The sequence below is a fragment of the Schistocerca gregaria genome, chromosome 1 (assembly GCF_023897955.1).
Source record: "Schistocerca gregaria isolate iqSchGreg1 chromosome 1, iqSchGreg1.2, whole genome shotgun sequence".
In the NCBI taxonomy this organism is placed as follows: Eukaryota; Metazoa; Arthropoda; class Insecta; order Orthoptera; family Acrididae; genus Schistocerca; species Schistocerca gregaria.
The window spans coordinates 529,149,471-529,174,716 of record NC_064920.1 but is presented as its reverse complement, the minus strand read 5'-3'; the positions used below and the strand labels follow the sequence as shown (position 1 = coordinate 529,174,716).

The window sequence follows — 25,246 nt, the reverse complement described above, 5'->3', positions numbered from 1 at the left end:
TCTGAACTGCATATATAGGATCTTCTTTAAGTTTAATGGCAGTGAATTAGTTTTAAACCACTTATTCATGTCAGTGAAAATTTGATTAGCAGCTATTTCTGAATCTGTACTTGCCTTGCTACTTATTGCAATGTATGTATCATCTGCGAACAAAAAAAACTTAGCACCTGGTAATGTGACAGATCAGAGGCCATTATTGTATACAAGAAAGCAATGGACCCCAAGATGGAACCTTGAGGAACACCACATATAATTAATTCCCAGTCAGATATAGACTGACTGCTTACTGGACAAGTGTTTCGCAACGACATCCTTTGTTTCCTATTAGATAGATAAGACTCAAACCATTTCGCAGCATTACCGGCATGGGTCGTAATCTGTAGCCTGCAGTCTGCACCGTTATCTTTGAAAGTGAAACCCGTAATTGGTGGACTGTGCGTAGGTTAACAGTTTATCGCCGCTACAGTTCAATTCTGCTTCAGAAAGGCGAGAATAAACGAAAAAAATTGGGGAAGGTCAATGCAAGTACAGGAGGCGGGATTCTAAGACAAGTCTAGCTAAAACTGAGGTATTGGTATTATTTCATACATTGTATGCCAAGAAAGAGAAAAACTGAATCATTTGGAACACTAGGTATAATCTAACACAGTTCGTAATAATTGACGAAGAATCATCGAGTAGAACGGAAATGCTATCTGGCGTTCCCCAAGGAAGTGTTATAGGCCCTCTCCTGCTCCTAGTCTATATAAACAATTTAGGAGACAATCTGAGCACCCCTTTTAGATTGTATGCGGCTGATGTCATTTATCGTCCCGTAAAGTCATCAGATGATAAAACCAATTGCAAAATGATTTAGACAAGATATTTGTATGGTGTGAAAAGTGACCATTGACTCTCAATAATGAGAAGTGTGAGATCGCCCACATGATTACTAAAAGGAATCCGCTAAATTTCCGATATACCATAAATCATACAAATCGAAAGGTTGTGAATTCAACAAGTACGTAGAAATTACAATTACAAATAACTTACATTTGAACGATCATGCGGGTAACGTTGTGAGAAAAGACTGCGATGTATCGGCAGAACAGCTGGAAAATGGAACACTACGCTTTTCCGTCGTCTTCAGGAGCACACTGTGCAGTGTGGTATCCTCATCAGATACTACTAACTGATGACACCTATAAAGTTCTAAGTTGTATCATCGCGAAATAGGGGAGAGAAAGTCGCGGGTATTATACGCACATTATTATTAAAACAAAGGCGTTTGTCGTTGCGGAAGGATATTTTCAAGAAATTTCAATCACAAACTTTCTTCTACGAATATGAAAATGTTTTTTGGAGCCCATCTGTATAAGGGGAAATGCTCATTGTAATAAAATAAGAGTAATCAGAGCTCGCACAGAAAATTTTAGTTTTCGTTTCTTCCCTTGCGTTGTTCGATCGTGCAATGGTAGAGAAGTAACTTTAAGGTGGTCAACCCTCTGCCAGGCACTTAATTGAGAATTGGAAAGTAATAATGTAGATATAGATGATTCGTTCAATTGACAGAAGTAAATACGGTTGCTAAGGGTAAGCGAAACATACTCTGAAGGGGAGAATAGTAAAAAACAAAAATGGAAAAAATGAGAATACATAGAACATACTTTCAGAATTGACAAAGCACCAGAAGAGAGGAAAGAATGGAGCAAGAGGAAAGAGAAGACCCAAGAGGGTTACAGTCATAGTAAAAGACTGGACTGAATGAACTGAGAAGGGCGTCAAGGTAAAAGGGAAAGAGGAAATATATGCTTGTCAGCTAACAGATCGAATCTGGATGATAGGAGAAGAGAGTGGAGGCTCACCAACATGGAATGAATGATGTAGGTCTAGTGCAGATTTCAGAAGACTTGGTGGACAGGAGGGACGAGATGAAAATGTGATTGGTATTTCTTTTCTGTATTTTATCATCAATTTCTAACTGATTTAATGGTGCCCGCCATGAATTCTCTCCTGTGGCAGCCTCTTCATCTCAAAGTACCACTCAGCTACTTGTTGGATAGATTGCAGTCTGTTTTCGACTCTAGTTATTACCATTTACAGCTCACTCATGTACCATGTAAGTTACTCCCTGATAGGTTAAGACATGTCCTGCCATCCTGCCCTTTCTGTTATCAGTATTTCCAGAGTATTCGTGTTCTCGTCGATTCTACCGAGAAGCTCATCATTCCTTATGATGTGTTAAGAAGAAGGAGGAGGAGGAGGGGGAGGAGGAGGTGTTTAAGAAAGGTGATGAAAGAAGGCTAGGAAAGCGATGCAGGTCGAATACCTGGTATGACATGTGCTCCATCTAGGAGTGTTTGAAGTAGCACTGAATAGAACATTAGAGTGTTCGAAAGTAAGTGACAGGCAGTGATTGGAAAATGTTTAACAGTTTACTGATGTCTCCAAGTGTAGGAGGTATACTCAGGTGAGGGCAGTGACGTGTAATAGGAGGTAGTGGAGGCTGCCGTCAGAGAAGAGGAGGGACCCCTGACTGCAAAAAGAACCAGGTGCCGGCAGACGTGAACAGCCGTGACACATCAGAACGATTCCGAGCGCAGCGGGGAACGCACCTCAGGTAGGCCGGGCCGCGCCGTCTCTGGAGTGGGTGGGAGTCGCGTGGGCGGCGGCAGCGGGCGGCTCCCCGCGGGGCGGCCAGCGCCAGCTGCGGCCGTAAAGCAGCCGCGGGCCGCACAAAAAAGCCCCGCGGCTAACTGGAACGCCAACAGGAGGGCAGCGGTGGGGGTGGGGGCGCGACTGTTTCCCCTCGCGAGCGCGCTGCCTATTCTTCTTGCTTAGTTTTATAGCTCCGCGTCGGCCTTGGCTTCCTAAACAATGCGCCTCACACCTCCCCGTTCCTCGCCCGCTCCCGCCGCGCTTCCATTTATCCTGGGAGGACCATCAAGAACCCCCGCAGCCATCCTCTGCCGGCGTAATAATTTCCGTCCAGCGACGCGGAGTGCTACCACAACTATTACCCGTACAGTCCGGGACGGGATCACCCAGCAAGGGCCCGGGCCGCACGGTGGGCAGAGGTGCAGCGGGCGTCTGCGTGGCGCTGCGACGCATCGGAAACAGAGTAGGCAGTTGTTACTACGTTCTGCAATCATCATCGTATTACCACAATCACAGCATCACCACAGTATCAATCGTAGCACCACAGTCACACCATCATTCTCCACGATTACAGCATCGTCTCTGCACCCTGTCACCATAGCACCAAGGCATCTCCACAATATCATCCTCCTCCTCCTCCTCCTCCTATTCTTCTTCTTCCTCTTCTTCTTCTTCTTCTTCTTCGCCTTATCCCATCTTCCCTGCGAGGCTAGCATAGTTATGTATTTGTGTGGCAGTGTTAGTGGAATCTGGTGGCTGCGTATGCCAATCACAGAATCAACATATGTGACCATTATACTATCACATCATCAAAATTACATCACCATCATCTAGCCTATAGCTGGGTCCTGTGAAAAAACAGTATCTCCACTATCTTATATCTTTCAACGCTTTTTCTCCTACACCAAATTTCATTCCTTTCTCTTCACACTTTTCTGTACTCCTTTCGGCCATCTATCCGTCCGCGATCTTCATCTCTCTCTCTCTCTCTCTCTCTCTCTCTCTCTCTCTCTCTCTCTCCCCTTGAAACCTCATTTCGTAGCGGTATGTATGCTCTTCTGGAACGTCCTGATAGTAAGACTGCGTGCGTTCTTGCGGCAGTATTGATTTCTGAAGACACGACTCATAGTCTGCCCAGACCTGTCAAAAAGATGAGTCCTGCCTGGATAGTTCACACAATAAGAGTATTGCCCACGAAAAGCATAGTGGCACGTACAAGTTCTGGTCCTCTCTCCTTATATCTTTAGCAAGTGTCTATGCCAGTCCACCCATTGTCTGTTATTCTTTGTGGTGGCCCCTCTTGTTGTAGAGCTCTGAAACTTCGTTTCTTTACGCTCTAGTAGAGCCACTCCAGATTTAGTCCCCAAATATTTCATGCCAGTGGCCTATAATCCGCTTTTACTTGTCTTATTTGTTATCTACATTCTTGTAACACTTTAAAATCGGTACATAGTAGGTCTTCCATACTACTCTTCAGAACTTTTGTTTCGCTTCGTGATTCCTTTAGGACACAGCGAGAATATCCTTGATTTGCCTTTCGGCTCTCTCCCATCGCCCACCATTCACCAGTACATTCATCTCACATAAGGTCGACTTTTGCATTTTATCACTCTTTAGCGTTATACTCACGATCGACTCATAGACCAGCTTAATTATTCTGTCGAAAAAGAAAAACCAATGTCGCTTTACATATGTGCCAGAAGATGAAATTTAACTCTGAAATCTCAAGTGTAACGGAAAGATTGGTCGTTAGTTAACTTAGGCGAACGAACAAGAATTTGGACCTATCTCCCTCTCAACCCGAAATATTTATCGGATGGTGTTGAGGTAATTTGTCAAATCACTCAACATTAAGGTGGTTTGAAGTGCGGAGATGCCTTACTTTGGAAAGTATGAAAGAACGTTGTGGCTGTGATTCGTCACAGAATAGATGCTTACAACTCATGAATAAATTTCTAGATGCAGGATAAATCCACACTGGTTTTATTGGTTTGAAACAGACATGCGATAATGTTTCTCCCCGGAGTAATCGAATGGTTCAGTCGAGAGTTTAAAGTTAATATTAATGTTTGTGAAGCCGAGTTTTAACAAAAGTAATGCACACTTCCGCATTGCAGAAGCCATCGGTCTGCATTGCGGTGCAAAATATACGTACAGTGAGAGATGATCAGTAGCTGAGAACTACGCTTTCGTGGAATCGACGAGGCAACTTATTTGGAGGCGGGTCTGTGTCGCGTGCTGAGCAAACGCTGATACAGAAACACGTGTGTTTGCACGTGCGCCACGTGCAGCACGGCCATTGAACCTGTCGCCGCCAGAGCCACCTCACTTCGCGGTTTTCCCGGAGCTCTGGCGCCCCACTGGCGTTGCGTGCCGGCCGCACGCTAAGACACTACAAGGCGCCGGCGAACCCCTGTGCGCTCACCGCTCACATTTACTGCACTCAGACAGCACTGATTGTACTTCACTGTTATCGCCACAGTGTGATCAATCTACAAGGGGACAGAAACAAACTACTGTCGTAGCTGCTACAGTCGTAAGGAATCGTACAGTGTGCACTGTTGGAGATGTAAGTTCAGACGCATTCTAGCCTGTCGCTATTAATCCCCACGTACTGGATGTGAAGCAGGCGTAAACTCTGTCGACTGTAGAACCAGTTGTTTGGGAAACTACAATCTGCTGCGAAAGTGATGATTTCTAAAGTTATTTAAGTTTATGCAACCCACATTCTCGACTGTATCTCAGCACTGCAATATATTCGAGTGTGTGGGATCCACATAACGTTACATAGCACGTAAGATGTATTCACGGAAGATAAGCGGAAAAGTTTACCGATTTGATTAGTAACAATTTGTCCATTTTATTTGGACTGTTGAGCTCCGTGGCCGTGGATAATGATATTTCACTGAAAAAATACGGCAACCAGCCACTTTTGATTAGTATCTGCCACAGACAACGAAAAGTTTTAACTCGCAGACACTCGAAGACAATAATTGTCTCACGACTATATTCTGCAAAAAAAATAAATAAATAAATAAATAAATAAATAAATAAATAAATAAAAATAAAATAAAAAAGTACCAGATTTCGGCGAGGAAACTGGGAATAATGAACAGTTCGCTTCATACCCCTCCGCAAAGCTCGTTAAGAGTGCTGATCAGAGTCTCCATAGGACTGGCAGAAGACGATCAGTGAAGCGCACGTACATTTGTAAATGCCAAGGAAATCATCTTGCTTCTTAACAGTTAACTTTACCTCGCTGCATCAACCTGCTTTTTCCCTTCGCAAACCACTTGCATCACTAAGTGATTTAAATAATGAGGCTGACCATCAATGGAGTCATTGATGCGACTTTTATAGACGCCAGTTCTGCATATGGCACACTGAAACACAAAAGGCTTATCCAAGAGTTATACGAAATCAGATTCAGGTTGACGAAAGTAATGAGCGGTATATTTCAGAGCAGAAGATTAACTGTAAGACTACTTGGAATCCGTAGAAATGCTGGAACACATGAGGCAATACTGACCCTACGACTTATATTAGAAATCAGATTAAGGAAAGGCAAACCTACGTTTCTAGCATTTGTAGACTTGGAGAAAGCTTTTGACAATGTTGACTGGAATACTCTCTTTTAAATTCTGAAGGTGGCAGGGGTAAAATACAGGAAGCGAAAGGCTAATTACAATTTGTACAGAAACCAGATGGCAGTTATAAGAATCGAGGGAGATGAAAGCGAAGCAGTGGTTGGGAAGGGAGTGAGACAGAGTTGTAGCCTATCCTCGATGTTATTCAGCCTGTATATTGAGCAAGCAGTAAAGGAAACAAAAGAAAAATTCGGAGTAGGAATTAAAATACATGGAGAAGGAATAAAAACTTTGAGGTTCGCCGATGATATTGTAATTCTGTCAGAGACAGAAAAGGACCTGAAAGAGCAGCTGAACGGAATGGATAATGTCTTGAAAGGAGGATATAAGATGAACATCAACAAAAGCAAAACGAGGATAATCGAGTGCTGAAGATTAGATGGGTAGATCACATAACTAATGAGGAGGTATTGAATAGAATTGGGGAGAACTTGACTAGAAGAAGAGATCGTTTGGTAGGACATGTTCTGGGGCATCAAGGGATCACCAATTTAGTATTGGAGGGCAGCGCGGAGGGTAAAAATCGAAGAGGGAGACCAAGAGATGAATACACTAAACAGATTCAGAAGGATGTAGGCTGCAGTAGGTACTGGGAGATGAAGCTTGCACGGGATAGAGTAGCGTGGAGAGATGCATCAAACCAATCTTCGGACTGAAGACCGCAAGAACAACTACTTGGTAAGAAGAGTCTCTGGAGAAACCAGAAGAAACTAACATGTCAAGGCAGTGTGTTATTCCCGATTTTTTGTTACATCTATACGAATGATCAGCCAGGTCTTCCAGACGCAAGGCCGTTAATCTGTGCGGAGGACAGTTGTGACCTCCCAAGAAAAAACCTTTGAGGTAGCAGACGGCAAAATAAACAACGGATTTTAAACGTTGGGAGAGTATTATGATCTGAATCATCTTAAGCTCAATCTATAAGAGACTCAAGCAACTTTTTATCAACTTAAGACACAGAGACTTACGTCAGACTTAAGTGGAAATAACTGAAAATTCAGTACTGTGAAACTCCACAATATCTGGGAATCTCTCCCGGTGGAACACGGATATGGAAACAAAAATCTCCAGCAGAAACATGTTCAGAAAGCTGACAAGTTCTGTGTCAGAAGAAAATCCCCTGCGCTGGGACTGTGGAGAGGGTGGAGCAACAGTTTGAGCATCAAAAGTTTCCTGCGGGCATCAGGACGTGGCCTTAAACGACTCAATTCGCTTAGTTACGAGGTGTTTCAGACCATTCCCAGACCCAAAGATGTACTCCTTGACTGGCATTGCATCCCCACCCTTAAGATGCAGAGTGGCAGGAGAAATAGAATGGAAGAAGCCGATTTAAAACCCGACACACTTTAGGTACAGTTATACAGTTGCAACACGTTGCCCCAAGTCCAGAAATGTTTTTTGCACAGAATGTTACAATTCGACGTCATACCAGATATCAGACGTATTTTCCTGTGACAAGTAACTGCTCCTAAGCAAGAAGGTATCCTCCAGAGGAAGACATTACTTGGGTTTACCACCTACCCTACACCGAAAACCGTAACTAGATTAGCTTGAATATCAAGGTGCAGAAGAAATTCGGTCATATGGAGGCACGAGGAGTACTTTATGTGCAGCCGCGGAGCAATTCGGACGTCTAACACCTACTACTATGCTAATACGTGGACGAATCTTGTACTCATACGTTCTGGATGTCACTGAAAAGGGCATAGAAGTTGCGGAATTCTCTAGAGGAAAAGTGTGATGTCCCTCTCATGGAAACGGGAAAGTAAAAAACTAGGTTACTCGCGTAAATACTGCTAGCGTGGAGACGAGTACTGCTCATAGCGACAGAAGAAATGCTCTGCGAGTGCTCCCCCCGCGCGCGTCCATTGTTACCACATCCCCAGTCACTTGTAATCTCGCATGTTGCGTTCAGACAGGAAAATGTTAATGACGACACAGTGCAGAGGCGGCCTTGGACGGCGGAGTTAACAATGCATTGTCCGGACAATGAATCGGACGCCGGCTCTGACCGCCGCACACACAAACCGCTGCTCGGCGAGACCGCCGACGCCCGACGCAGCTTGTACCAGTCGGACAATGGGCAGGATTTCTTAAGGCGAGCCTGCTAATGCATTAACAGTTTTTTTCTACGCTAGGAAGTTACCTTCACAATCGAGATGCACTTTGAGAATATCTTAGCTCTGACTTTCTACGCTTTTATCGGCTCAAGTCTGTTCCCGTTTACTAAATGACAACTGCGTTCCTTTTGGACTATACCGAAGTAATTTCTCCACATTCAGCAATAATATACAATCGCTCGCCCGACTACAGATCCGTACCCAAAGGCTGGAAAGTTGCACAGTTCTCACCAATACACAACAAAGGAAATAAAAGCAACCCATTGACTTACAGACTAATATCACTGAAATTTGAAGTTCGATTTGGAACTTATACTGTGTTCGAACACTACGATTCGCCTCGAAGAAAAAGATTCGTTGACACAAAGTCAGTACGGATTAAGGAAACTTCGTTCTTGTCCAACAACTATGTTTTTATTCACACGAAATAATGAGTGCTTTCGACAGATGATCTCAAACTGATGCTTTAATTCCAGAAGGTTTTTACAGCATTCCTTACAAACGGCTTCTAATCAAGTTGCTTAGAACTCACTTCTGCGACTGGATTCGTAATTTCCTATCAGAAAGATCACATTTCGTAATATTTGAGGTTCAGTCATCAGGTAAACAGAAACAAAATCAGGCGTTCCCCAAGAAAGTGTTGCATGCCTTCTGCTACTCATATATATATAATTTAGGAGAAAATCTGAATTGCTCTCTTAGATTGTCTGCAGATGACGTCGTTTCCAATCCAGTAAAGCCATTAGGAAATAAAACCAGTTGCAAAATAATTTGACAAGGTATCTCTGTGGTATGAAAAGTGTCAATCGATTATAAACTATAACAAGTAAGGATCCCACACTAGTACAAAAAAATATCGAACAACACAAATTTAAAAGTCATCGATTGAAGTAAATGCTTACGGTTTACAACTACAAACAACTTAAATTCGAACCACCACATAGGAAATAATTTGAGAAAGGCGAAAGAAAGTTCGGTTTATTGAAAGAACACTTAGGTCAACAAATGATCTAGAGCTCGCATGCACTACGCTTGTCCGCCCACTTCTGGAGTACTGACTGCACGATGTGGGTCCCTTACCAGATAGAATGGACAGAGGACACTGAAAAGATCAAAGTAGGGGAGAGGCTACCACGGTATGATACGCGAGCTGATGTGGCAATCATTGAAGCAAGGATGTTTTTCGTTGCGGCGAGATCTTTTCACGAAATTTGAGTCGCTAACTTCCTCTTCCTAAGGCGAAAATATTTCACTGATTCCCGTCTACGTACAGAGAAATGACCATCGTAATAAGAGAATTCATAGCGCGCACGGAAAGTTTTACATGTTAGTTTATCCTGCCTACTTTTAATGAGTGGAACGATAGAAATGAAGTATGGAAGTGATGGCTCTAAGCACTAAGGGACTTAACATCTGAGGTCATCAGTCCCCTAGAACTTAGAACTACTTAAACCTAACTAACCTAAGGACATCACATACATCCACGCCCGAGGCAGGATTCGAACCTGCAAACGTAGCAGCAGCGTGGTTCCGGACTGGAGAGCCTAGAACCGCTCGGCCACAGAGACCGGCTATATAAATGGTTCTATGAACCCTTCACCAGGCAGAGTAGTCATGTAGATGTAGACTGTTCATTTCCTGCTTACGGAGCTCCGCAGTACCTTGGTAAGTGCTCGTGTAGCTGTTGCTTATCGTCTGCCTAAGGTGGCCACTCTGCTCTGGACATCTACGCAGTGTCAGACATCGACGGCATCTTCGCCGACTGCACACCGCCTCCGCCGCCAGGTGGGGCTACGTACGCCAGAAGAGGACGCTGCGTTCGTATCGGCGCACTGCCTCCACTCGTGATTGGTCTGAGCACCTTTATAAGCCGCCGCACTCAGTGCTCCGATTACCTCAGCTTATCCTCAGACTACCCTCAGAACACCTCGAGCGTGTGGACGACAATGCAACGAGATCTCACGAGTGTAGCACGACGCTAGTCCAACTTTGCGATCCTTTGCGAAACGCTGTTGCTACTTCGACTATTGATAACCAGTATCCGTGGAACACTGAGACTACTGGATACAAAGTTGTGTGTGCTTTATACTGAGTATATTGGAAATAAATTCATTAATATTTTAATCGTTTTATACTGTTTTGTGTGTGTTAGAGTGCTCATCCACCTCATTAAACCGACGGACGAAAAACAGTCTCGGCGCTCGTGCGGCGGTGCAATGCTGACGTGGGAGTTCAGTTTTTGCATTGGCGTTGGTTCAGGTACACCGCTGCTACCTCTGCCAACTACCTAGCTTCCTTGTACGTGCAGAAGCGCTTCACAGGGAGCAGTGTACTCTACAGCAGGCACACCCAGTGCCATAGCAGACGTGAACAACAGTAACCTGCGAGTCAGTGATCTGATAATGTCGTTCCTGAGGCAGATCTTGGCGAAACTGTTGATGCAATGTAGCTTGTATTTTACGGGGCGTTGTAGCTTCACGTCTAAATATTTCGGCTGTGAACAGTGCTGCAGTCGTTCGCCTCGCCACGTCCCACCGTGTTATCTATTGTTGTTGTCCAAAGAGTAGACTTTCTAAGTCTCCCCCAGTACTGGAATAATTGGCTAAAGGACTTCATAGTTCATTACAGCACTGGAGGACAGGCTTACGCCCAAGGCACACGTATCACAAACATGAAAGTTTCAAACCGTGAGTCTAGTAAGACGTGCCCTAACCACTGTATTGCAATGCACATTTACGAAAAATGATGAAAAGGTCTCTAAAATTACGCTCAGGTAAAATGAATACTGGATTTATTGTGCTTATAGTTAAAAGAAAATGACCCTTATGTTGCTTAACTGGCATTCGCACCGCAGTTCCACTAACACGTATATCCCAGCTCCTTTTGAGTTACCCATAATTCCGCGACAGTCGCCGTAATGTATTCAATATTCTTTCTTCAAAGGGGACGTTAGTCTTAGTCCATAATTACGAGGGTGGTTTGAAGAGTTCTCGAACGGAATAGAAAAAAAAGTAATTACACTGAAACTTTATTTTTTAATGTAGTCTTCTTGTAGATAAATGCACTTGGTCCAACGATGTTCCATTGGCTTGATCCCATTTCGAAAATGAGTTCCTCCAGGCCTGCAAAATAATTGTCAACTCTGGGCATCAGTTCTTCGTTTGAAGTGAATCTGCCTCCATATCAGGCGAATAAGAAGGGTGCGGCAACAATTCGTACCTTAGTTCGTTTAATTTTGCCACAGCGACGGCACATATTTTTGATCCAGCGTCAACAGTCGCGGCGCCCATCTTGCAGATAATTTTTTCCATTTCAAATTCTTCAGTTAAAATGTGATATGCCCTTTCAGATGAGATTTTCACGCACTTTCAATCAGCGATCCTCCATGACCATTTTGTGCACTTCTGCAATGATTTCTGGAGTTATGACACATCTTGGCCCGACAATGCGCGAATCATCATCTAAGCTCTCGCGACGAAATTTAAATTGAGGTGTCCACTTGGCAACAGTTGAATATGAAGGAGCAGAGTCCCCAGTGTATTCTGGAAATCGGCATGAATGTCTTTTGCTTTCATACCTTTCTTCACGAAGTACTTAATCACTGCTCGAATCTCGACTTTTTCCCATCTTCGCAAATCACTATGCGGGAACAACAACAGAGCCAAGTCACTGCCTCAGCTCTCTTCCAAGAGCACTGAAGTGGCACATATTCAAAGACAACAGTCCAATGAATATCACGTGAACAACTCGTTGCGCCAGCCCTGACCTCTCGTGGTGATTCCGAGAACTTTTCAAACCACCCTCGTATTACACTTCGGTACCCAGTTGCGCATATCTCGAGCCGGCGCGAGCGGCTGCTCTCTACTGATCCTAAATGTTCTATCTTACCCAGTTAGGAAAGAACGACATTAATTCACAATTACCAACATTCTCACAGAACTCGCTCACTGCGAAACGAGATCGCGCTCACGCGACCTGCCATGCTGGCTTGCTGAGATAAGACTGACAAGAATCCCGTGCCAACCTTGCAGGGGCCAAGACCACAACTATCTCGCACGAAGGGGGATTCCTGTCCGATCTATGGTGCTCCGACCTGACAGGGATAAATAAGGGTAGATTCGAGAAGTTACGTACAGGATCGATATCGGTACAGCCTTCGACTTGCCGGGGCTTAGCATCAGGTGTTCAGTGACCGTTTATAGGCGGAACGGAGAGAGGGTAACATGGAGTGTGGCGATAGTGAAACAATGAGACTGATGGACATTTCTGGTGACGTCAGGCTGGCTGCTGCAGCTTACGAAGCGCGATGTTACGTCAGCGCTGGCGGCAGCGGGAGTCGCTGCGGTGTACGGTACTGCACGGCGCGGTGTGGTGTGAGGTGTAACGGAAGCAGCGGCTGCCGGCGGCTCCACCAGCCGTGACGCCACGTGGGATCCGGTGGCAGCGCCTCACACACGGCCTCGCCGCTATGTGCTCGTCGCACTGGTGCAATGCCGTTCCCGTTTCTGCATTACTTTTCTCCATTGTTTCAGGGGAAAGATTAAGTATTTTAAAAAGCGATTGTATATACGACGTGGTCAAACAAAATACGCTAAGTTTTTTTATTGGATGCGGAGGTACACTTGTTTCACTGCACGCATACTATTCCGGAGATAATGGCGCAGTGTCTAATCTCGGGATAAAACTACGATATGATTTCAAACTTACTGTAATAACTGTTTAAAAAATGCCGTTCTTGCTTAAAACGCCGATAATGCGTCTGGAATGGCTTTATAGTTGAAAACGTTCCTCCTACTCGGGAAGAATACTGTGGACCGTTTCGCGATTATGCAGGGTGGTTGAATCAAGCGTGTTATGTTCTCAATAAATTTTATTACTAAATATCTGTGCGGAAATGGAAAAATGTCTTCGCCATCCCCACCGGAGTTTGAAGCATGACTAACAGATCACTATGGATGTACATTTACATATCATGTCACTGTAGTAGACACACACTCATAAGCCAAATCACCATCTGCTTCATAGTGTGTTGGCCCACCTCTGGAACGCAACAAGGCAAGGATTCCGCCTGGCACGGAGTCTACAAATCCTTGGTAGGTTTTCGGAGGTATGTGGCAGCAGAAATGTAACACTGGTCATCCACTTCCCGCAAATTACCGGCTGGAGGTTTCGCGGGTGCGGAACTGTCACCCGATAGATGTGCCCCACAGGGTTCGGGTCAGACATACACGTCGAACAAGACCTAAACTTGAGCTCACGATCGTCAAACCACTGCAGTACTATTCGGGTCTTGTCCTGCTGTAAAATGGCATCCCCGTTGCAGAAGACGTCAAACATGGTGGTCCACTATAATCGTTATGGTGTCTTCTACTACTGTAACAGGTTCTCGTACAAGCCCAGGTCAATGACACTCTTAGAAACCGTCCACACATCTCCCCTTCCCTTCCCTTCCCTTTCAGCCGCGTCCCTCCATGGTGCGGTTCGAGTTTCGAGCCACCATTCGCCCCGATGACAACGTACGCGGCCACGATAATCGACCTGGTATAAGGAGAATCGCAATTGATCAGACCAAGTGACATATTTTCTTGGATCTACGGTCGAATTTCGATAGTCTTGTGCCCACAGCAATCACAGTTAACTATGTCGTAAACATGTGAGAGCGTAGGGCCGCTTCCTCCTTTGTCTCATGTTCAACAGTGTGAGCTGAAATGCGTGCTGCCACCACCAGGACTGTACTCTGCCGTCAGATCTGCCATCGACCGGTGCCTATCCTCGAGCGGCCAAGGCTCTGCTCTCCATGTTCTGTGATAAGGCATTGACGTCCAACAGCCGGCTGCTGTGGCCGAGCGGTTCTAGACGATTCAGTCCGGAACCACGCGGCTGCTACTGTCGGAGGTTCGAATCCTGCCTCGGGCATGGATGTGTGTGATGTCCTTAGGTTAGTAAGGTTTACGTAGTTCTAAGTCTAGGGGACTGATGACCTCATATGTTACGTCTCATAATGTTTAAAGCCATTTGAATTTGATGTCCAACAACTTGTCACCTATTCGTGGTTTCACCATGCTTCAACCACATTCCGTAGATGGTCACGACAGTAGCATCCGAACAGCCGAAAAACTTCGCCGTTTGCGAAATGCTCGATTCCCCGCTGACGGGCCTTACTTGTGTGCTTTTGTCAAATCCCCTTACGACAAAATCTCCCAGTCTACATCCCGTATCGTCGCTAGAATGATTCCGCATTCGTCTCTGCTTCACTTTCATACTCTGAGGTGACAAGTCATGCGGCAGCAGTACACGCACACACACACAGGGGGCGGCAGTACCGCGTACACGAGGAATAAAACGGCAGTGCGTTGACAGAGCTGTTATTCAAATTCTGATGATTCATTTCAAAAGGGTTTCCGACGTGATGATGGCCGCACGATGTGAACTAACAGACTCTGAACGCGGAATGGTAGTTGGAGCTAGACGCATGGGGCACTCAGTTTCTGAAATCATATTGGAATTCAATTCTCCGAGATCCACAGTCTCAAGAGTGTGCCGAGAATATCAAATTTCGCTATGGACAATGCAGTGACCAATGGCCATCCAACGACCGAGAGCAGCGGCATTTCGGTAGAGTTGTTAATGCTAAGAAAAGCAACACTGAGTGAAATAGCCGCAGAAATCAGTGTGCGACGTACGACGAACATATATGTTAGGACAGTGAGGCGAAATTTGGGGTTAATGGGCTATGGCAGTAGATGACCGACGCAAGTGCCTTTGCTAACAGTACGACATCGCCTGCTGCGTATCTCCTGGGCTCATTACCATATCCGTTGGACCCTTCACGACTGGGAAACTGTGGCTGATTTCAGTTGGCAAGAGCTGATGGTAGGGTTCGAAAGTTGTGCAGATCCCAAAAAGCCATGGACCCAAGTTGTCAACTAGGCACTGTGCAAGCTGGTGGTGGCTGTGTAATGGCGTGGGCTATGTTTACCTGGAATGAACTGAGTCCTGTGCTCCTGCTGTGCTGATTATTGACTGGAAATAGTGATGTTCGGCTACTCTGAGATCGTTCGCAGCTGTTCGTGGACTTAATGTTCCCATGGATGCCAATGTGCCACGTCCCAGGGCCAAAACTGTTGGCAATTGATCTGGAGAACATTTTGGAAGTCCGAGAAATAGGTTCGGTCACCAGATTGCTTGACATGAATCGCATCGAACATTTATGGGACTTAATTGAGAGGTTAGTTCGCTCACAAAATCCTTCATCGGCAACAGTTTCACAACTATGGACGGCTATAAGGCAGCAGGGCTTAAGATTTATGCAGGGCTTCCAACGACTTATTGGTTCCATGCCACGTCGAGTTGCTGCATTGTGCCGGTCAGGAGGGGGGAGATCATGTATACATTCCTTATCGCGCGGCGTCCCCGCTGGTGGAATTCAACTTGCGGTGGGCAGTGGTCGATGTTTTGGCTCAGTTACCGCTTCGCTTCCAGGTCCTGACGAACCATTCAGCGTACTAAGTACCGTGTGCTCTGCCATATGGCGTTATTTCGATACGATATGGAAGGGCTTGTGGTCAGCACACAGCTCTGCCGGTAGGTGTCAACTTGCGAGACGCTGGAGCCACTATTCCTCACTCAAGTAGCTCTTCAATTGGCGTCGCAAGGGTGAATGAACACCATTGCAGTTCTACCACCAAGTAAATATCCGGGGCAGTACCAGAAAACAGAAAAGGGTCCTCTGCGTGGCACTCAGGCGCAACCGACCGCATTAAGGATGTGAATGTGTGTGTATTTTATTATCATATAGTTTCCTCACTTTTCTGTAACATAAAAGTGCTGCCTCCACTGTGACAGATACAACAAGCGGCAAAGGTCTGTTTCTTATAGAATGTCTCCTCATATTCTAATGAACAGAATGTGCTGCTATTTCCACCCTCATCTACTCCTCTCCTCCCCCCCCCCCCCCCCGCTTCATCACCGCTTTTCAGTATACAGTATATACAGTTACACGACCCGAATGTGAGGATGATCACCATTTGACACATGACTCTGAACACTTAACATCTGAGGTCATCAGTCCCCTAGGACTTGGAACTACTTAAACTGATGTATTTGTTGTTTCGATTCTTTTGTAAAGCCTGTATTACTGCAAATGTTATCTGTACTATTATGTTCTTTAATGATATATTTTGTCCCTTTGTTATTGTATTCTTATGTTATAAAATTGTAATTGACACCAGTTCATCAAATTAAGTAACTTGTAAATTACATTTCACTGCACACGTTTCTGTTGGTTATAGTATATGGACAATATGTGAGAAGTAGGGACTGTTAGTGTTTGCACATGTGTTAATAATTCAGCAAGGGACTGGACAACAGCATTGCTGGTTCTAAGGACATTTCAAACAAATTCTTTGTGATTGGACAAGTGGTGGTTTATGGACTTGCTATATTCTCCGCAAGACTCTTCGAGGGTGATTGTGCACCTGCACATTCGCAACAGATGGCTGTTGGCCATCTCTACAAGGACTGAAGTGGGTCTGCACCTTCGATGGCCCACCAATACCATTATTTCTACAAGGACTGCAGTGGGTCTGCACCTCTGGTGGCCCACCAATACCGTAATCTCTACAATGGGTCTACTCTGTGACGACCTACCTACCAATATTCTTTAAAACTTCGACTGACTCTGCTGTGGGTTTGCTCTGTTGTGGCCCATTACCTGTCTGCATGTCAAGAGTCAGCACTGTCTTTCGTTGGAAGGACAACACAACTTCTTCAAGACTGCTTAGAAATCCACTACTTCCAAGTGCAATTTCTTTTATTGCTCAGACTTTGAAAAAAAAAAAAACCACTGCAATTTTACTATGATGAACGATCAGGACTGTCTCTATGGACTGTGAGAGAATTTTAGCTTCTGACCAATATTGTATCAATAAGTGTGTGCATTTGATATCTTTGTTATAGTAATTATGAAAAATTTTATCAAATCATTATTGGCCACTGCCCAAAACAATTTGTAAAAATTTTTTGTGGGGAGCGTGGTGGCTATGTAAGTAGGCTGATTAAGTTTTTTATTGGTAACGCCGCCGCCACGTAGCGCTCTGTATGAAAATCACTGGCTGTGCAGTGTGCAGTCTGTGGCTGGTTGGCATTGTTGTAATACTCGCCATTGTAGTGTTGGGCAGCGGCAGCTGGAAGCTAACAGCGCGTAGCGTCGCGCAGTTGGAGGTGAGCCGCCAGCAGTGGTGGGAGTGGGGAGAGAGATGGAGGAGTTTTGAAATTTGTAAGAATTGGTGTCATAAAGTGATATATATATTCTGACTACTACGGTAAATACATTGTTTGTTCTCCATTAAAATCTTTCATTTGCTAACTATACCTATCAGTAGTTAGTGCCTTCCGTAGTTTGAATCTTTTATTTAGCTGGCAGTAGGGGCGCTCGCTGTATTGCAGTAGTTCGAGTAACGAAGATTTTTGGTGAGGTAAGTGATTTGTGAAAGGTATAGGTTAATGTTAGTCAGGGCCATTCTCTTGTAGGGATTATTGAAAGTCAGATTGCGTTGCGCTAAAAACTATTGTGTGTCAGTTTAAGCACAGTCGTGTAAAATTTTTCTAAGGGGACGTTTCAACTATTTAAACTAACCTAAGGGCATCACACACTTCCATGCCCGAGGCAGGATTCGAACCTGCAGCCGTAGCGGTCACGCGGTTCCAGACTGAAGCGCCTAGAACCGCTCGGCCACTTCGGCCGGCCGTGACACATGATACAGCGTCAAAGGGACTGGGTATTTTTCTGGAGCTACGACATCAAGCTTATCTTTTGCATTCCGAAAGGAGGACGAGAATAAATAAAGAAGATGCGAAGACTTAGGCGACAACGCCTGTTGCCCAGTCGGATCGCAATAAACTAGACAGTGAGCATTATATCAAAAGAAACCACAGCTGCGGTTTGGGCAGCTCGTAATATTTCATCTGCGTCCACGTTCCAGATGCGAGCGTGCGGCGGCTGGCCAGGCATCCAGTAAGGCACCGCGCGGTGCTGTCCCCGTCGGAGAACAAGTCAAAATAAAAGCAGCGGCGGGCCGGCCGGCGCCGCCCGGTGTCAAATCGCGTCCGGTTGAGGAATGGCTTCCGAGAAGAGACGGCCAGCAGGGGCGGGCAGCGCCGCGCCGCGCCGCAGTCGCGACCGCGCGCTATTTGTAGCGGCCGCGCCAGATCCCATCTCCGGCGCGTCGCTCCGATTGGCGATTGATCCCGCACCGCTCGGCCGTGATTTATGGCGCGGAGGCGGCGAGGCACACGCTGCGGCGTCGTGTCGCGCCAGCCGGTCTAATGACGGGGAATGGAGAGGAGTCGCACCAAGCCACGTCCCTCCTGACGACAAGCTGCGGCGCTGGACATGGCCGATAGCGCACCAGATGACGATTGTGTCGGCGTACACAGGCGTCAGCCGGAGGCATCGAGGGTCACTTTTCCAAGAGATCATTCCTGCATTTCAGCTTAACCACGAAACAAATTTTCTCGCCTGTTACAGCTGCGTCGATACGTTACACCATCACACATTTTTCCATTAACGACTATGCAGATATTGTAACATATTTCCCTGGCGCGTCTGTGGGGCTGCGTCCTTTGCTGTTGGACGAGTAGTAGGGCAGAGCCTGTACCCGGAGGAAGGAGGCTTTCTGCAACTTCTTGTTCAATCGGTAATCCTTCTGAATGGGCTGTAATCAGTGCTCTCATGTTGGCTAACAGGCGAATGATTTTTCCCTTTATGGTATGTGTTTCCAACTCTTGCTGAAAATATACTATGAGAAGCCCTGACAGGAACAGCTCTTTGCAGAAGAGTGCTATTAGCAGGGGCATGAAATGGTCTACGCAAATAATGAAGAAAGACGAACACAATGTACGCTCAGTTTCTATACAAAAATGGTTCAAATGGATCTGAGCACTATGGGACTCAACTGCTGTGGTCATTAGTCCCCTAGAACTTAGAACTACTTAAACCTAACTACCCTAAGGACATCACACACATCCATGCCCGAGGCAGGATTCGAACCTGCGACCGTAGCAGCCGCACGGTTCCGGACTGCGCGCCTAGAACCGCGAGACCACCGTGGCCGGCGTTTCTATACACCGATGAAAAAACGCAACGACAAAAAGTGATGTAGAATAAAGAAATTTCGCGTACAAATTTGTCTAGGTTACATATTTAAGCGATTACCATCGCAAAACCACAGGTTAACGTAAGCACGAGGAAGCTGCAGCAAATGTGAAATGCTGGTACAGTAACAACCACTGTAACCCCAAAAAACTGAAAGCAAGAATGCAAACCTGTGTGCATTTTGTTGTACAGGTGTCGGATGTCTGTCTGCGCTTGGTCGGTCAACACAGACGGTTAATGCTGTTTGTGGATGACTGAGGTTGTCGTCCAGTAACGTCCCATATGTGCTCGATTGGAGACAGACCTGGTGATCGAGCAAGCAAAGGCAACATGTCGACACTCCGTAGAGCATGTTGGGTTACAACAGAGGTATGCAGGCGAGCTTCATCCAGTTGGAGCACATGTCTTGGAATGCTGTTCGTGAATGGCAGCACAACAAGTAGAATCACAACACTGAGGTACAAATTTGTAGCCAGGGTGTGTGGAATAACATCAACAGTGCTCTTACTGTCGTATCAAATCTTACCCCAGACCATGACTTCACCAGGCGCTTCAGTCTGGAACCGCGCGACCACTAACGTCGCAGGTTCGAATCCTACCTCGGGCGTGAATTCGTGTGATGTCCTAAGGGTTAGTTAGGTTTAAGCAGTTCTAAGTTCTAGGGGACTGATGAGCTCAGATGTTAAGTCCCATAGTGCTCAGAGCCATCTCAACCATTTTGGACCATGGCTAGGTGTAGGTCCAGTGTGTATAGCACGCAGACGGGTTAGCTGGAAGCCGTCAGCTGGCCTGTTCCTGACCAACACACGACCATCACTGCACCGTCACAGTAGCAGCTTCTATCAGAAACCGCAGTAAGCCTCTACCCTCCCCTTCAAAGAGCTCTAGGTTGACACCACTGAAGTCGCAAAATGGCTGCTGTTCGGGGACAATCGAATGCACGCTACAGGGCTTCTGGTTCGGAGCTGTTCAAGTAACCGATTTGAACACCTCGTTGTATCACTGCGGTGCCGATTGCTGCTGCAGAAGCTGTTACGATGCGCCACAGCCATACGCCGAACACGGTGGTTTTCCCCTCTCGTTCACAAGTATACAGTCTCATGCCCATCGCTGCCAGCAGTCATGCACAGCGGATACATACCGGTCAAGTACCGGGTGATCAAAAAGTCAGTATAAATTTGAAAACTGAATAAATCACGGAATAATGTAGATAGAAAGGTACAAATTGACACATATGCTTGCAATGAGAAGGGGTTTTATTAGAACCAAAAAAATACAAAATACAAACGTTCAAAAAGTGTCCGACAGATGGCGCTTCATCTGATCAGAACAGCAATAATTAGCGTAACAAAGTCAAAGCAAAGATGATGATCTTTACAGGACATGCTCAATATGTCCACCATCATTCGTCAACAATAGCTGTAGTCGAGGAATCATTTTGTGAACAGCACTGTAAAGCATGTCCGGAGTTATGGTGAGGCATTGGCGTCGGATGTTGTCTTTCAGCATCCCTAGAGATATCGGTCGATCACGATACACTTGCGACTTCAGGTAACCCCAAAGCTAATAACCGCACGGACTGAGATCTGGGGACCTGGGAGGCCAAGCATGACGAAAGTGGCGCCTGAGCACACGATCGTCACCAAACGACACGCGCAAGAGATCTTCCACGCGTCTAGCAGTATGGGGTGGAGTGCCATCTTGCATAAACATCCTACGTTCCAGAAGGTGTTTATCAGCCAGGCTGGGGATGATGCGATTCTGCAACATATCGGCGTACCTCTCACCCGTCACGGTAGCACTTTTGCTGTCCAACGCCATCTGTCGGACATTTTGTGAACTTTGTTTTTGTTCTAATAAAGCCCCATGACATTCCGAGCATGTGTGTGTCAATTTTTGCCTCACTATCTACATCATTCCGTGGTTCATTAAGTTTTCGAATTTACACTGACTTTTTGATCACCCTGTGTTTCTGCAATATAGCAGAAGGAACATCTAGCTAAACTTCGATTTTCGTGGTGCTCTTTGGAGGTCGCAAAGTCGAAGGCAGGCAGCCGTTGTAGAGTGTAGGAGGCCAGTCGTGTAATCTAACGGGTGGAGGTGGCTTTTTGAAGTATGTTTCTCAAGTGGGGAGCGAGTGATACTTCCTGAAGTGGTCAATGAGGTTGTAGAATTCTTATTAATAATTTCACAATTAACTAGGGAGAGATGCAGTTTAGTGAAACTCGCCTAAGCAGGCGCACGATAACAACATTGCTTCAGTTTCTCGTTGTCTCATTATTACCCGCTGCGGGTCTCCAAGGATTGTTGCAAGTACTAGGTCACGAATTTAGGGGACTGCGATATGAAAATGTAGACGGTGTGATATGTGGAAGTATGGGTCGCTCTGGCGATCGTGCACAGATATCGGAAGTAGTTAAGATGATGGCTCGCGATAAGCGGGAATTCCGGGTTCGAGTCCCGGTATCGCATAGATTTGTCATACGTCATACGTAGACGTACTCTTAATACTGCTAGTGTCAAGGAATTCGCTGTCTGAAACAAAGTACACTAGTGGCTATTAAAATTGCTACACGACGAAGATGACGTGCTACAGACGCGAAATTTAACCGACAGGAAGAATATGCTGTGATATGCAAATGATTAGCTTTTCAGAGCATTCACACAAGGTTGGCGCCGGTGGCGACACCCACAACGTGCTGACATGAGGAATGTTTCCAACCAATTTCTCATACACAAACAGCAGTTGACCGGCGTTGCCTGGTGAAACGTTGTTGTGATGCCTCGCGTAAGGAGGAGAAATGCGTACCATCAAGTTTCCGACTTTGATAAAGATCAGATTGTAGCATATCGCGATTGCAGTTTATCGTATCCCAACATTGCTGCTCGCTTGGTCGAGATCCAATGACTGTTAGCAGAATATGGAATAGGTGGGTCCAGGAGGGTAACACGGAACGCCGTGCTGGATCCCAACGGCCTCGTATCACTAGCAGTCGAGATGACAGGCATCTTATCCGCATGGCCGTAACGGATCGTGCAGCCACGTCTCGATGCCTTCGGGAAGTTCACAAGACGACAACTATCTGCAGTTCGACGACGTTTGCAGCAGCATGGACTATCAGCTCGGAGACCATGGCTGCGGTTACCCTTGACGCTGCATCACAGACAGGAGTGCCTGCGATGGTGTAGTCAACGACGAACCTGGGTGCACAAATGAAAAACGTCATTTCTTCTGATGAACCCAGGTTCTGTTTACAGCATCATGATGGTCGCATTCGTGTTTGGTGACATCGCGGTGAACGCACGTTGGAAGCGTGTATTCGTCATCGCCATACTGGCGTATCACCCGGCATGATGGTATGGGGTGCCATTGGTTACACGTCTGTCACCTCTTGTTCGCATTGACGGCACTTTGAACAGTGGACGTTAGATTTCAGACGTGGCTCTACCCTTCATTCGATCCCTGCGAAACCGTACATTTCAGCAGGATAGTGCACGACCACATGTTGCAGGTCCTGTACGGGCCTTTCTGGATACAGAAAATGTTCGACTGCTGCCTTGGCCAACACATTCTCCAGATCTGTCACCAATTGAAAACGTCTGGTCAATGGTGGCCGAGCGACTGGCTCGTCACAATACGCCAGTCACTACTCTCGATGAACTGTGGTATCGTGTTGAAGCTGCATGGGCAGCTGTACCGGTACACGCCATCCAAGCTCTGTTTGACTCAGTGCCCAGGCATATCAAGGCCATTATTACGGCCAGAGGTGGTTGTTCTGGGCATTGATTCCTCAGAATCTATGCACCCAAATTACGTGAAAATGTAATCACACGTCAGTTCTAGTATAATATATTTGTCCAATGAATACCCGTTTATCATCTGCATTTCTTCTTGGTGTAGCAATTTTAATGGCCAGTAGTGTACGTTAATGTTGACCAAGCACTTCCGACTCTACGTTCGCTGCGGTACTGGAGAACCCATAGCACAGCTTCGAGCACACGCGACTCTGCAGCAGAGTTGGCCGGACTGTAAGACAGGAGTGGGAAGTGTCCTTGCCACTGACCTGTGTACATGTAGAGCCAGGCGCCGGCCACGACGAGGGAGGCGAGCGCGGCGGCGATGAGGACGGCGGCGCCGAGCAGCGCGTTGCGCCAGCCGGCGGCGTGCGGCGCCTGCTGGTTGTGGCGGTGGTGGTGGAACGGGTTGCCGGCGCCCGCGGCGAACGACAGCTTCCAGGCGGCGCCCAGCGGCCCGCGCCGCTTGCTGAGGCGCGCCTCGGACAGGGGATCCCCCGCGCCGCGCCCGGACCGCCGCAGGTTGCGCCGGTTGTCCATCGACGGCCGCGGCGACGGCTGCGACATCTGCAACGCGCGCGCACGACACCGCTCAGCCCCACAGCCGTTCACACGAGATTCAGCAACGTCTACGGGCTAAGAGGGACGTCGTCAGCATCTTCACAAGTTACTGAGACACGGCCAAATGATTCGGCTAATGCTTGGCAGAACGCTTGTGTACTACCTAAAATGTAGGACCAAAATACAGGGTGACAATTATTGAACTATACGAAATAAAATCGTCGTTAGTTATGAAGGGTTTGCGTCAGGACGTTCAAACTGCACAGTTGGCTGCGAGGTATGATGTGAATAAGTATGCTCTGTATGATTTCGTTTAGTGACGAAGCCCATTTTCATTTAGATGGATTCACGAACAAGCAAAATTGACGGATTTGGGGGACTAAGAATCCGCATTTCGCGACCTATAAGTCTCTTCGTCCTCAACGGGTGGCTGTGTGGTGTGCAGTGTCCACTCACGGAATAATCGGTACGATATTAGTTGATGGAACAGTGACTACCGAGCGGTACGTGACCCTGATTTCGGTAAGATGTGGTTCATGCAAGACGGAACCCAAATCCATCTAAGCAGGAGAGTGATGTCCTGGAGAAGCACTTTGGGGATAGCAATCTGACTCTGGGGTACCCAGAGGCCACTGGCATGGGCCTCGATGGTCCGCTATTTTCTCCGGATGTGAAATACGTGGCACTCCTTTTCGTCGGGCTATATTAAAGACAAGGTGTTCCGCAATAACCCCAAAAACCATTGCGGACTGAAAACAGGCATTCAGGAGGTCATCGACAGCATAGATATTCCGACGCTTCAGCGGGTCACTCAGAATTTCGCTATTCGTCTGTGCCACGTCATCGTCAATGATGGCAGGCATATGGAACATGTCGTAACCTAAATCCAAATGTCTGTAGTGACTAAAGTTGAACTAAATAAGCCTTCGGTCGCAATTTTTAGTCTTTTTGACCAGGTTTCAACAATTCTGTGAGTGCCTTCATCAGAAATTAAATATTTGAAGTGGCCTGTAACGCATGTACAAACTTATGGGGAATTTTTTTTATATAAGAGCGTAAGTACTGACTAACAGTTGAAGAAAGAAACAGCAATTACATGTCACGTATAAAATAAATATCAAGCCAGAAAGGCTGTAATCACAATTTTTTTTAAAGACTACATGAAAGGCGAGCCACTGTAGGCTGCTCATACCTATAACGCCACAGGAAGCAACAGACTGAGGCGCCCGCGTTAGCAAGTGCGGGCAGGTGAACATTACAACAAGAGTGCCGTCTAATAGCCGTAGATGTAAGTAGGCTACTAAACATTTAAAACAGACGGCTGAATGTTA

At 46.3% G+C, this 25,246-nt stretch overlaps 1 protein-coding gene across 4 annotated transcripts in view; it reads right to left on the bottom strand.

The window, feature by feature from the left end:
* Nucleotides 1-25,246, bottom strand: part of LOC126355019 (uncharacterized) — a 702,913-nt gene that overhangs the window by 148,945 nt on the left and 528,722 nt on the right. For all 4 annotated transcript variants that reach the window (XM_050005183.1, XM_050005175.1, XM_050005191.1 and 1 more), the window contains one exon: nucleotides 23,624-23,921. In XM_050005183.1, coding sequence (XP_049861140.1) covers nucleotides 23,624-23,921 — 298 coding nt within the window. The remainder of the gene's footprint in view (nucleotides 1-23,623; nucleotides 23,922-25,246) is intronic.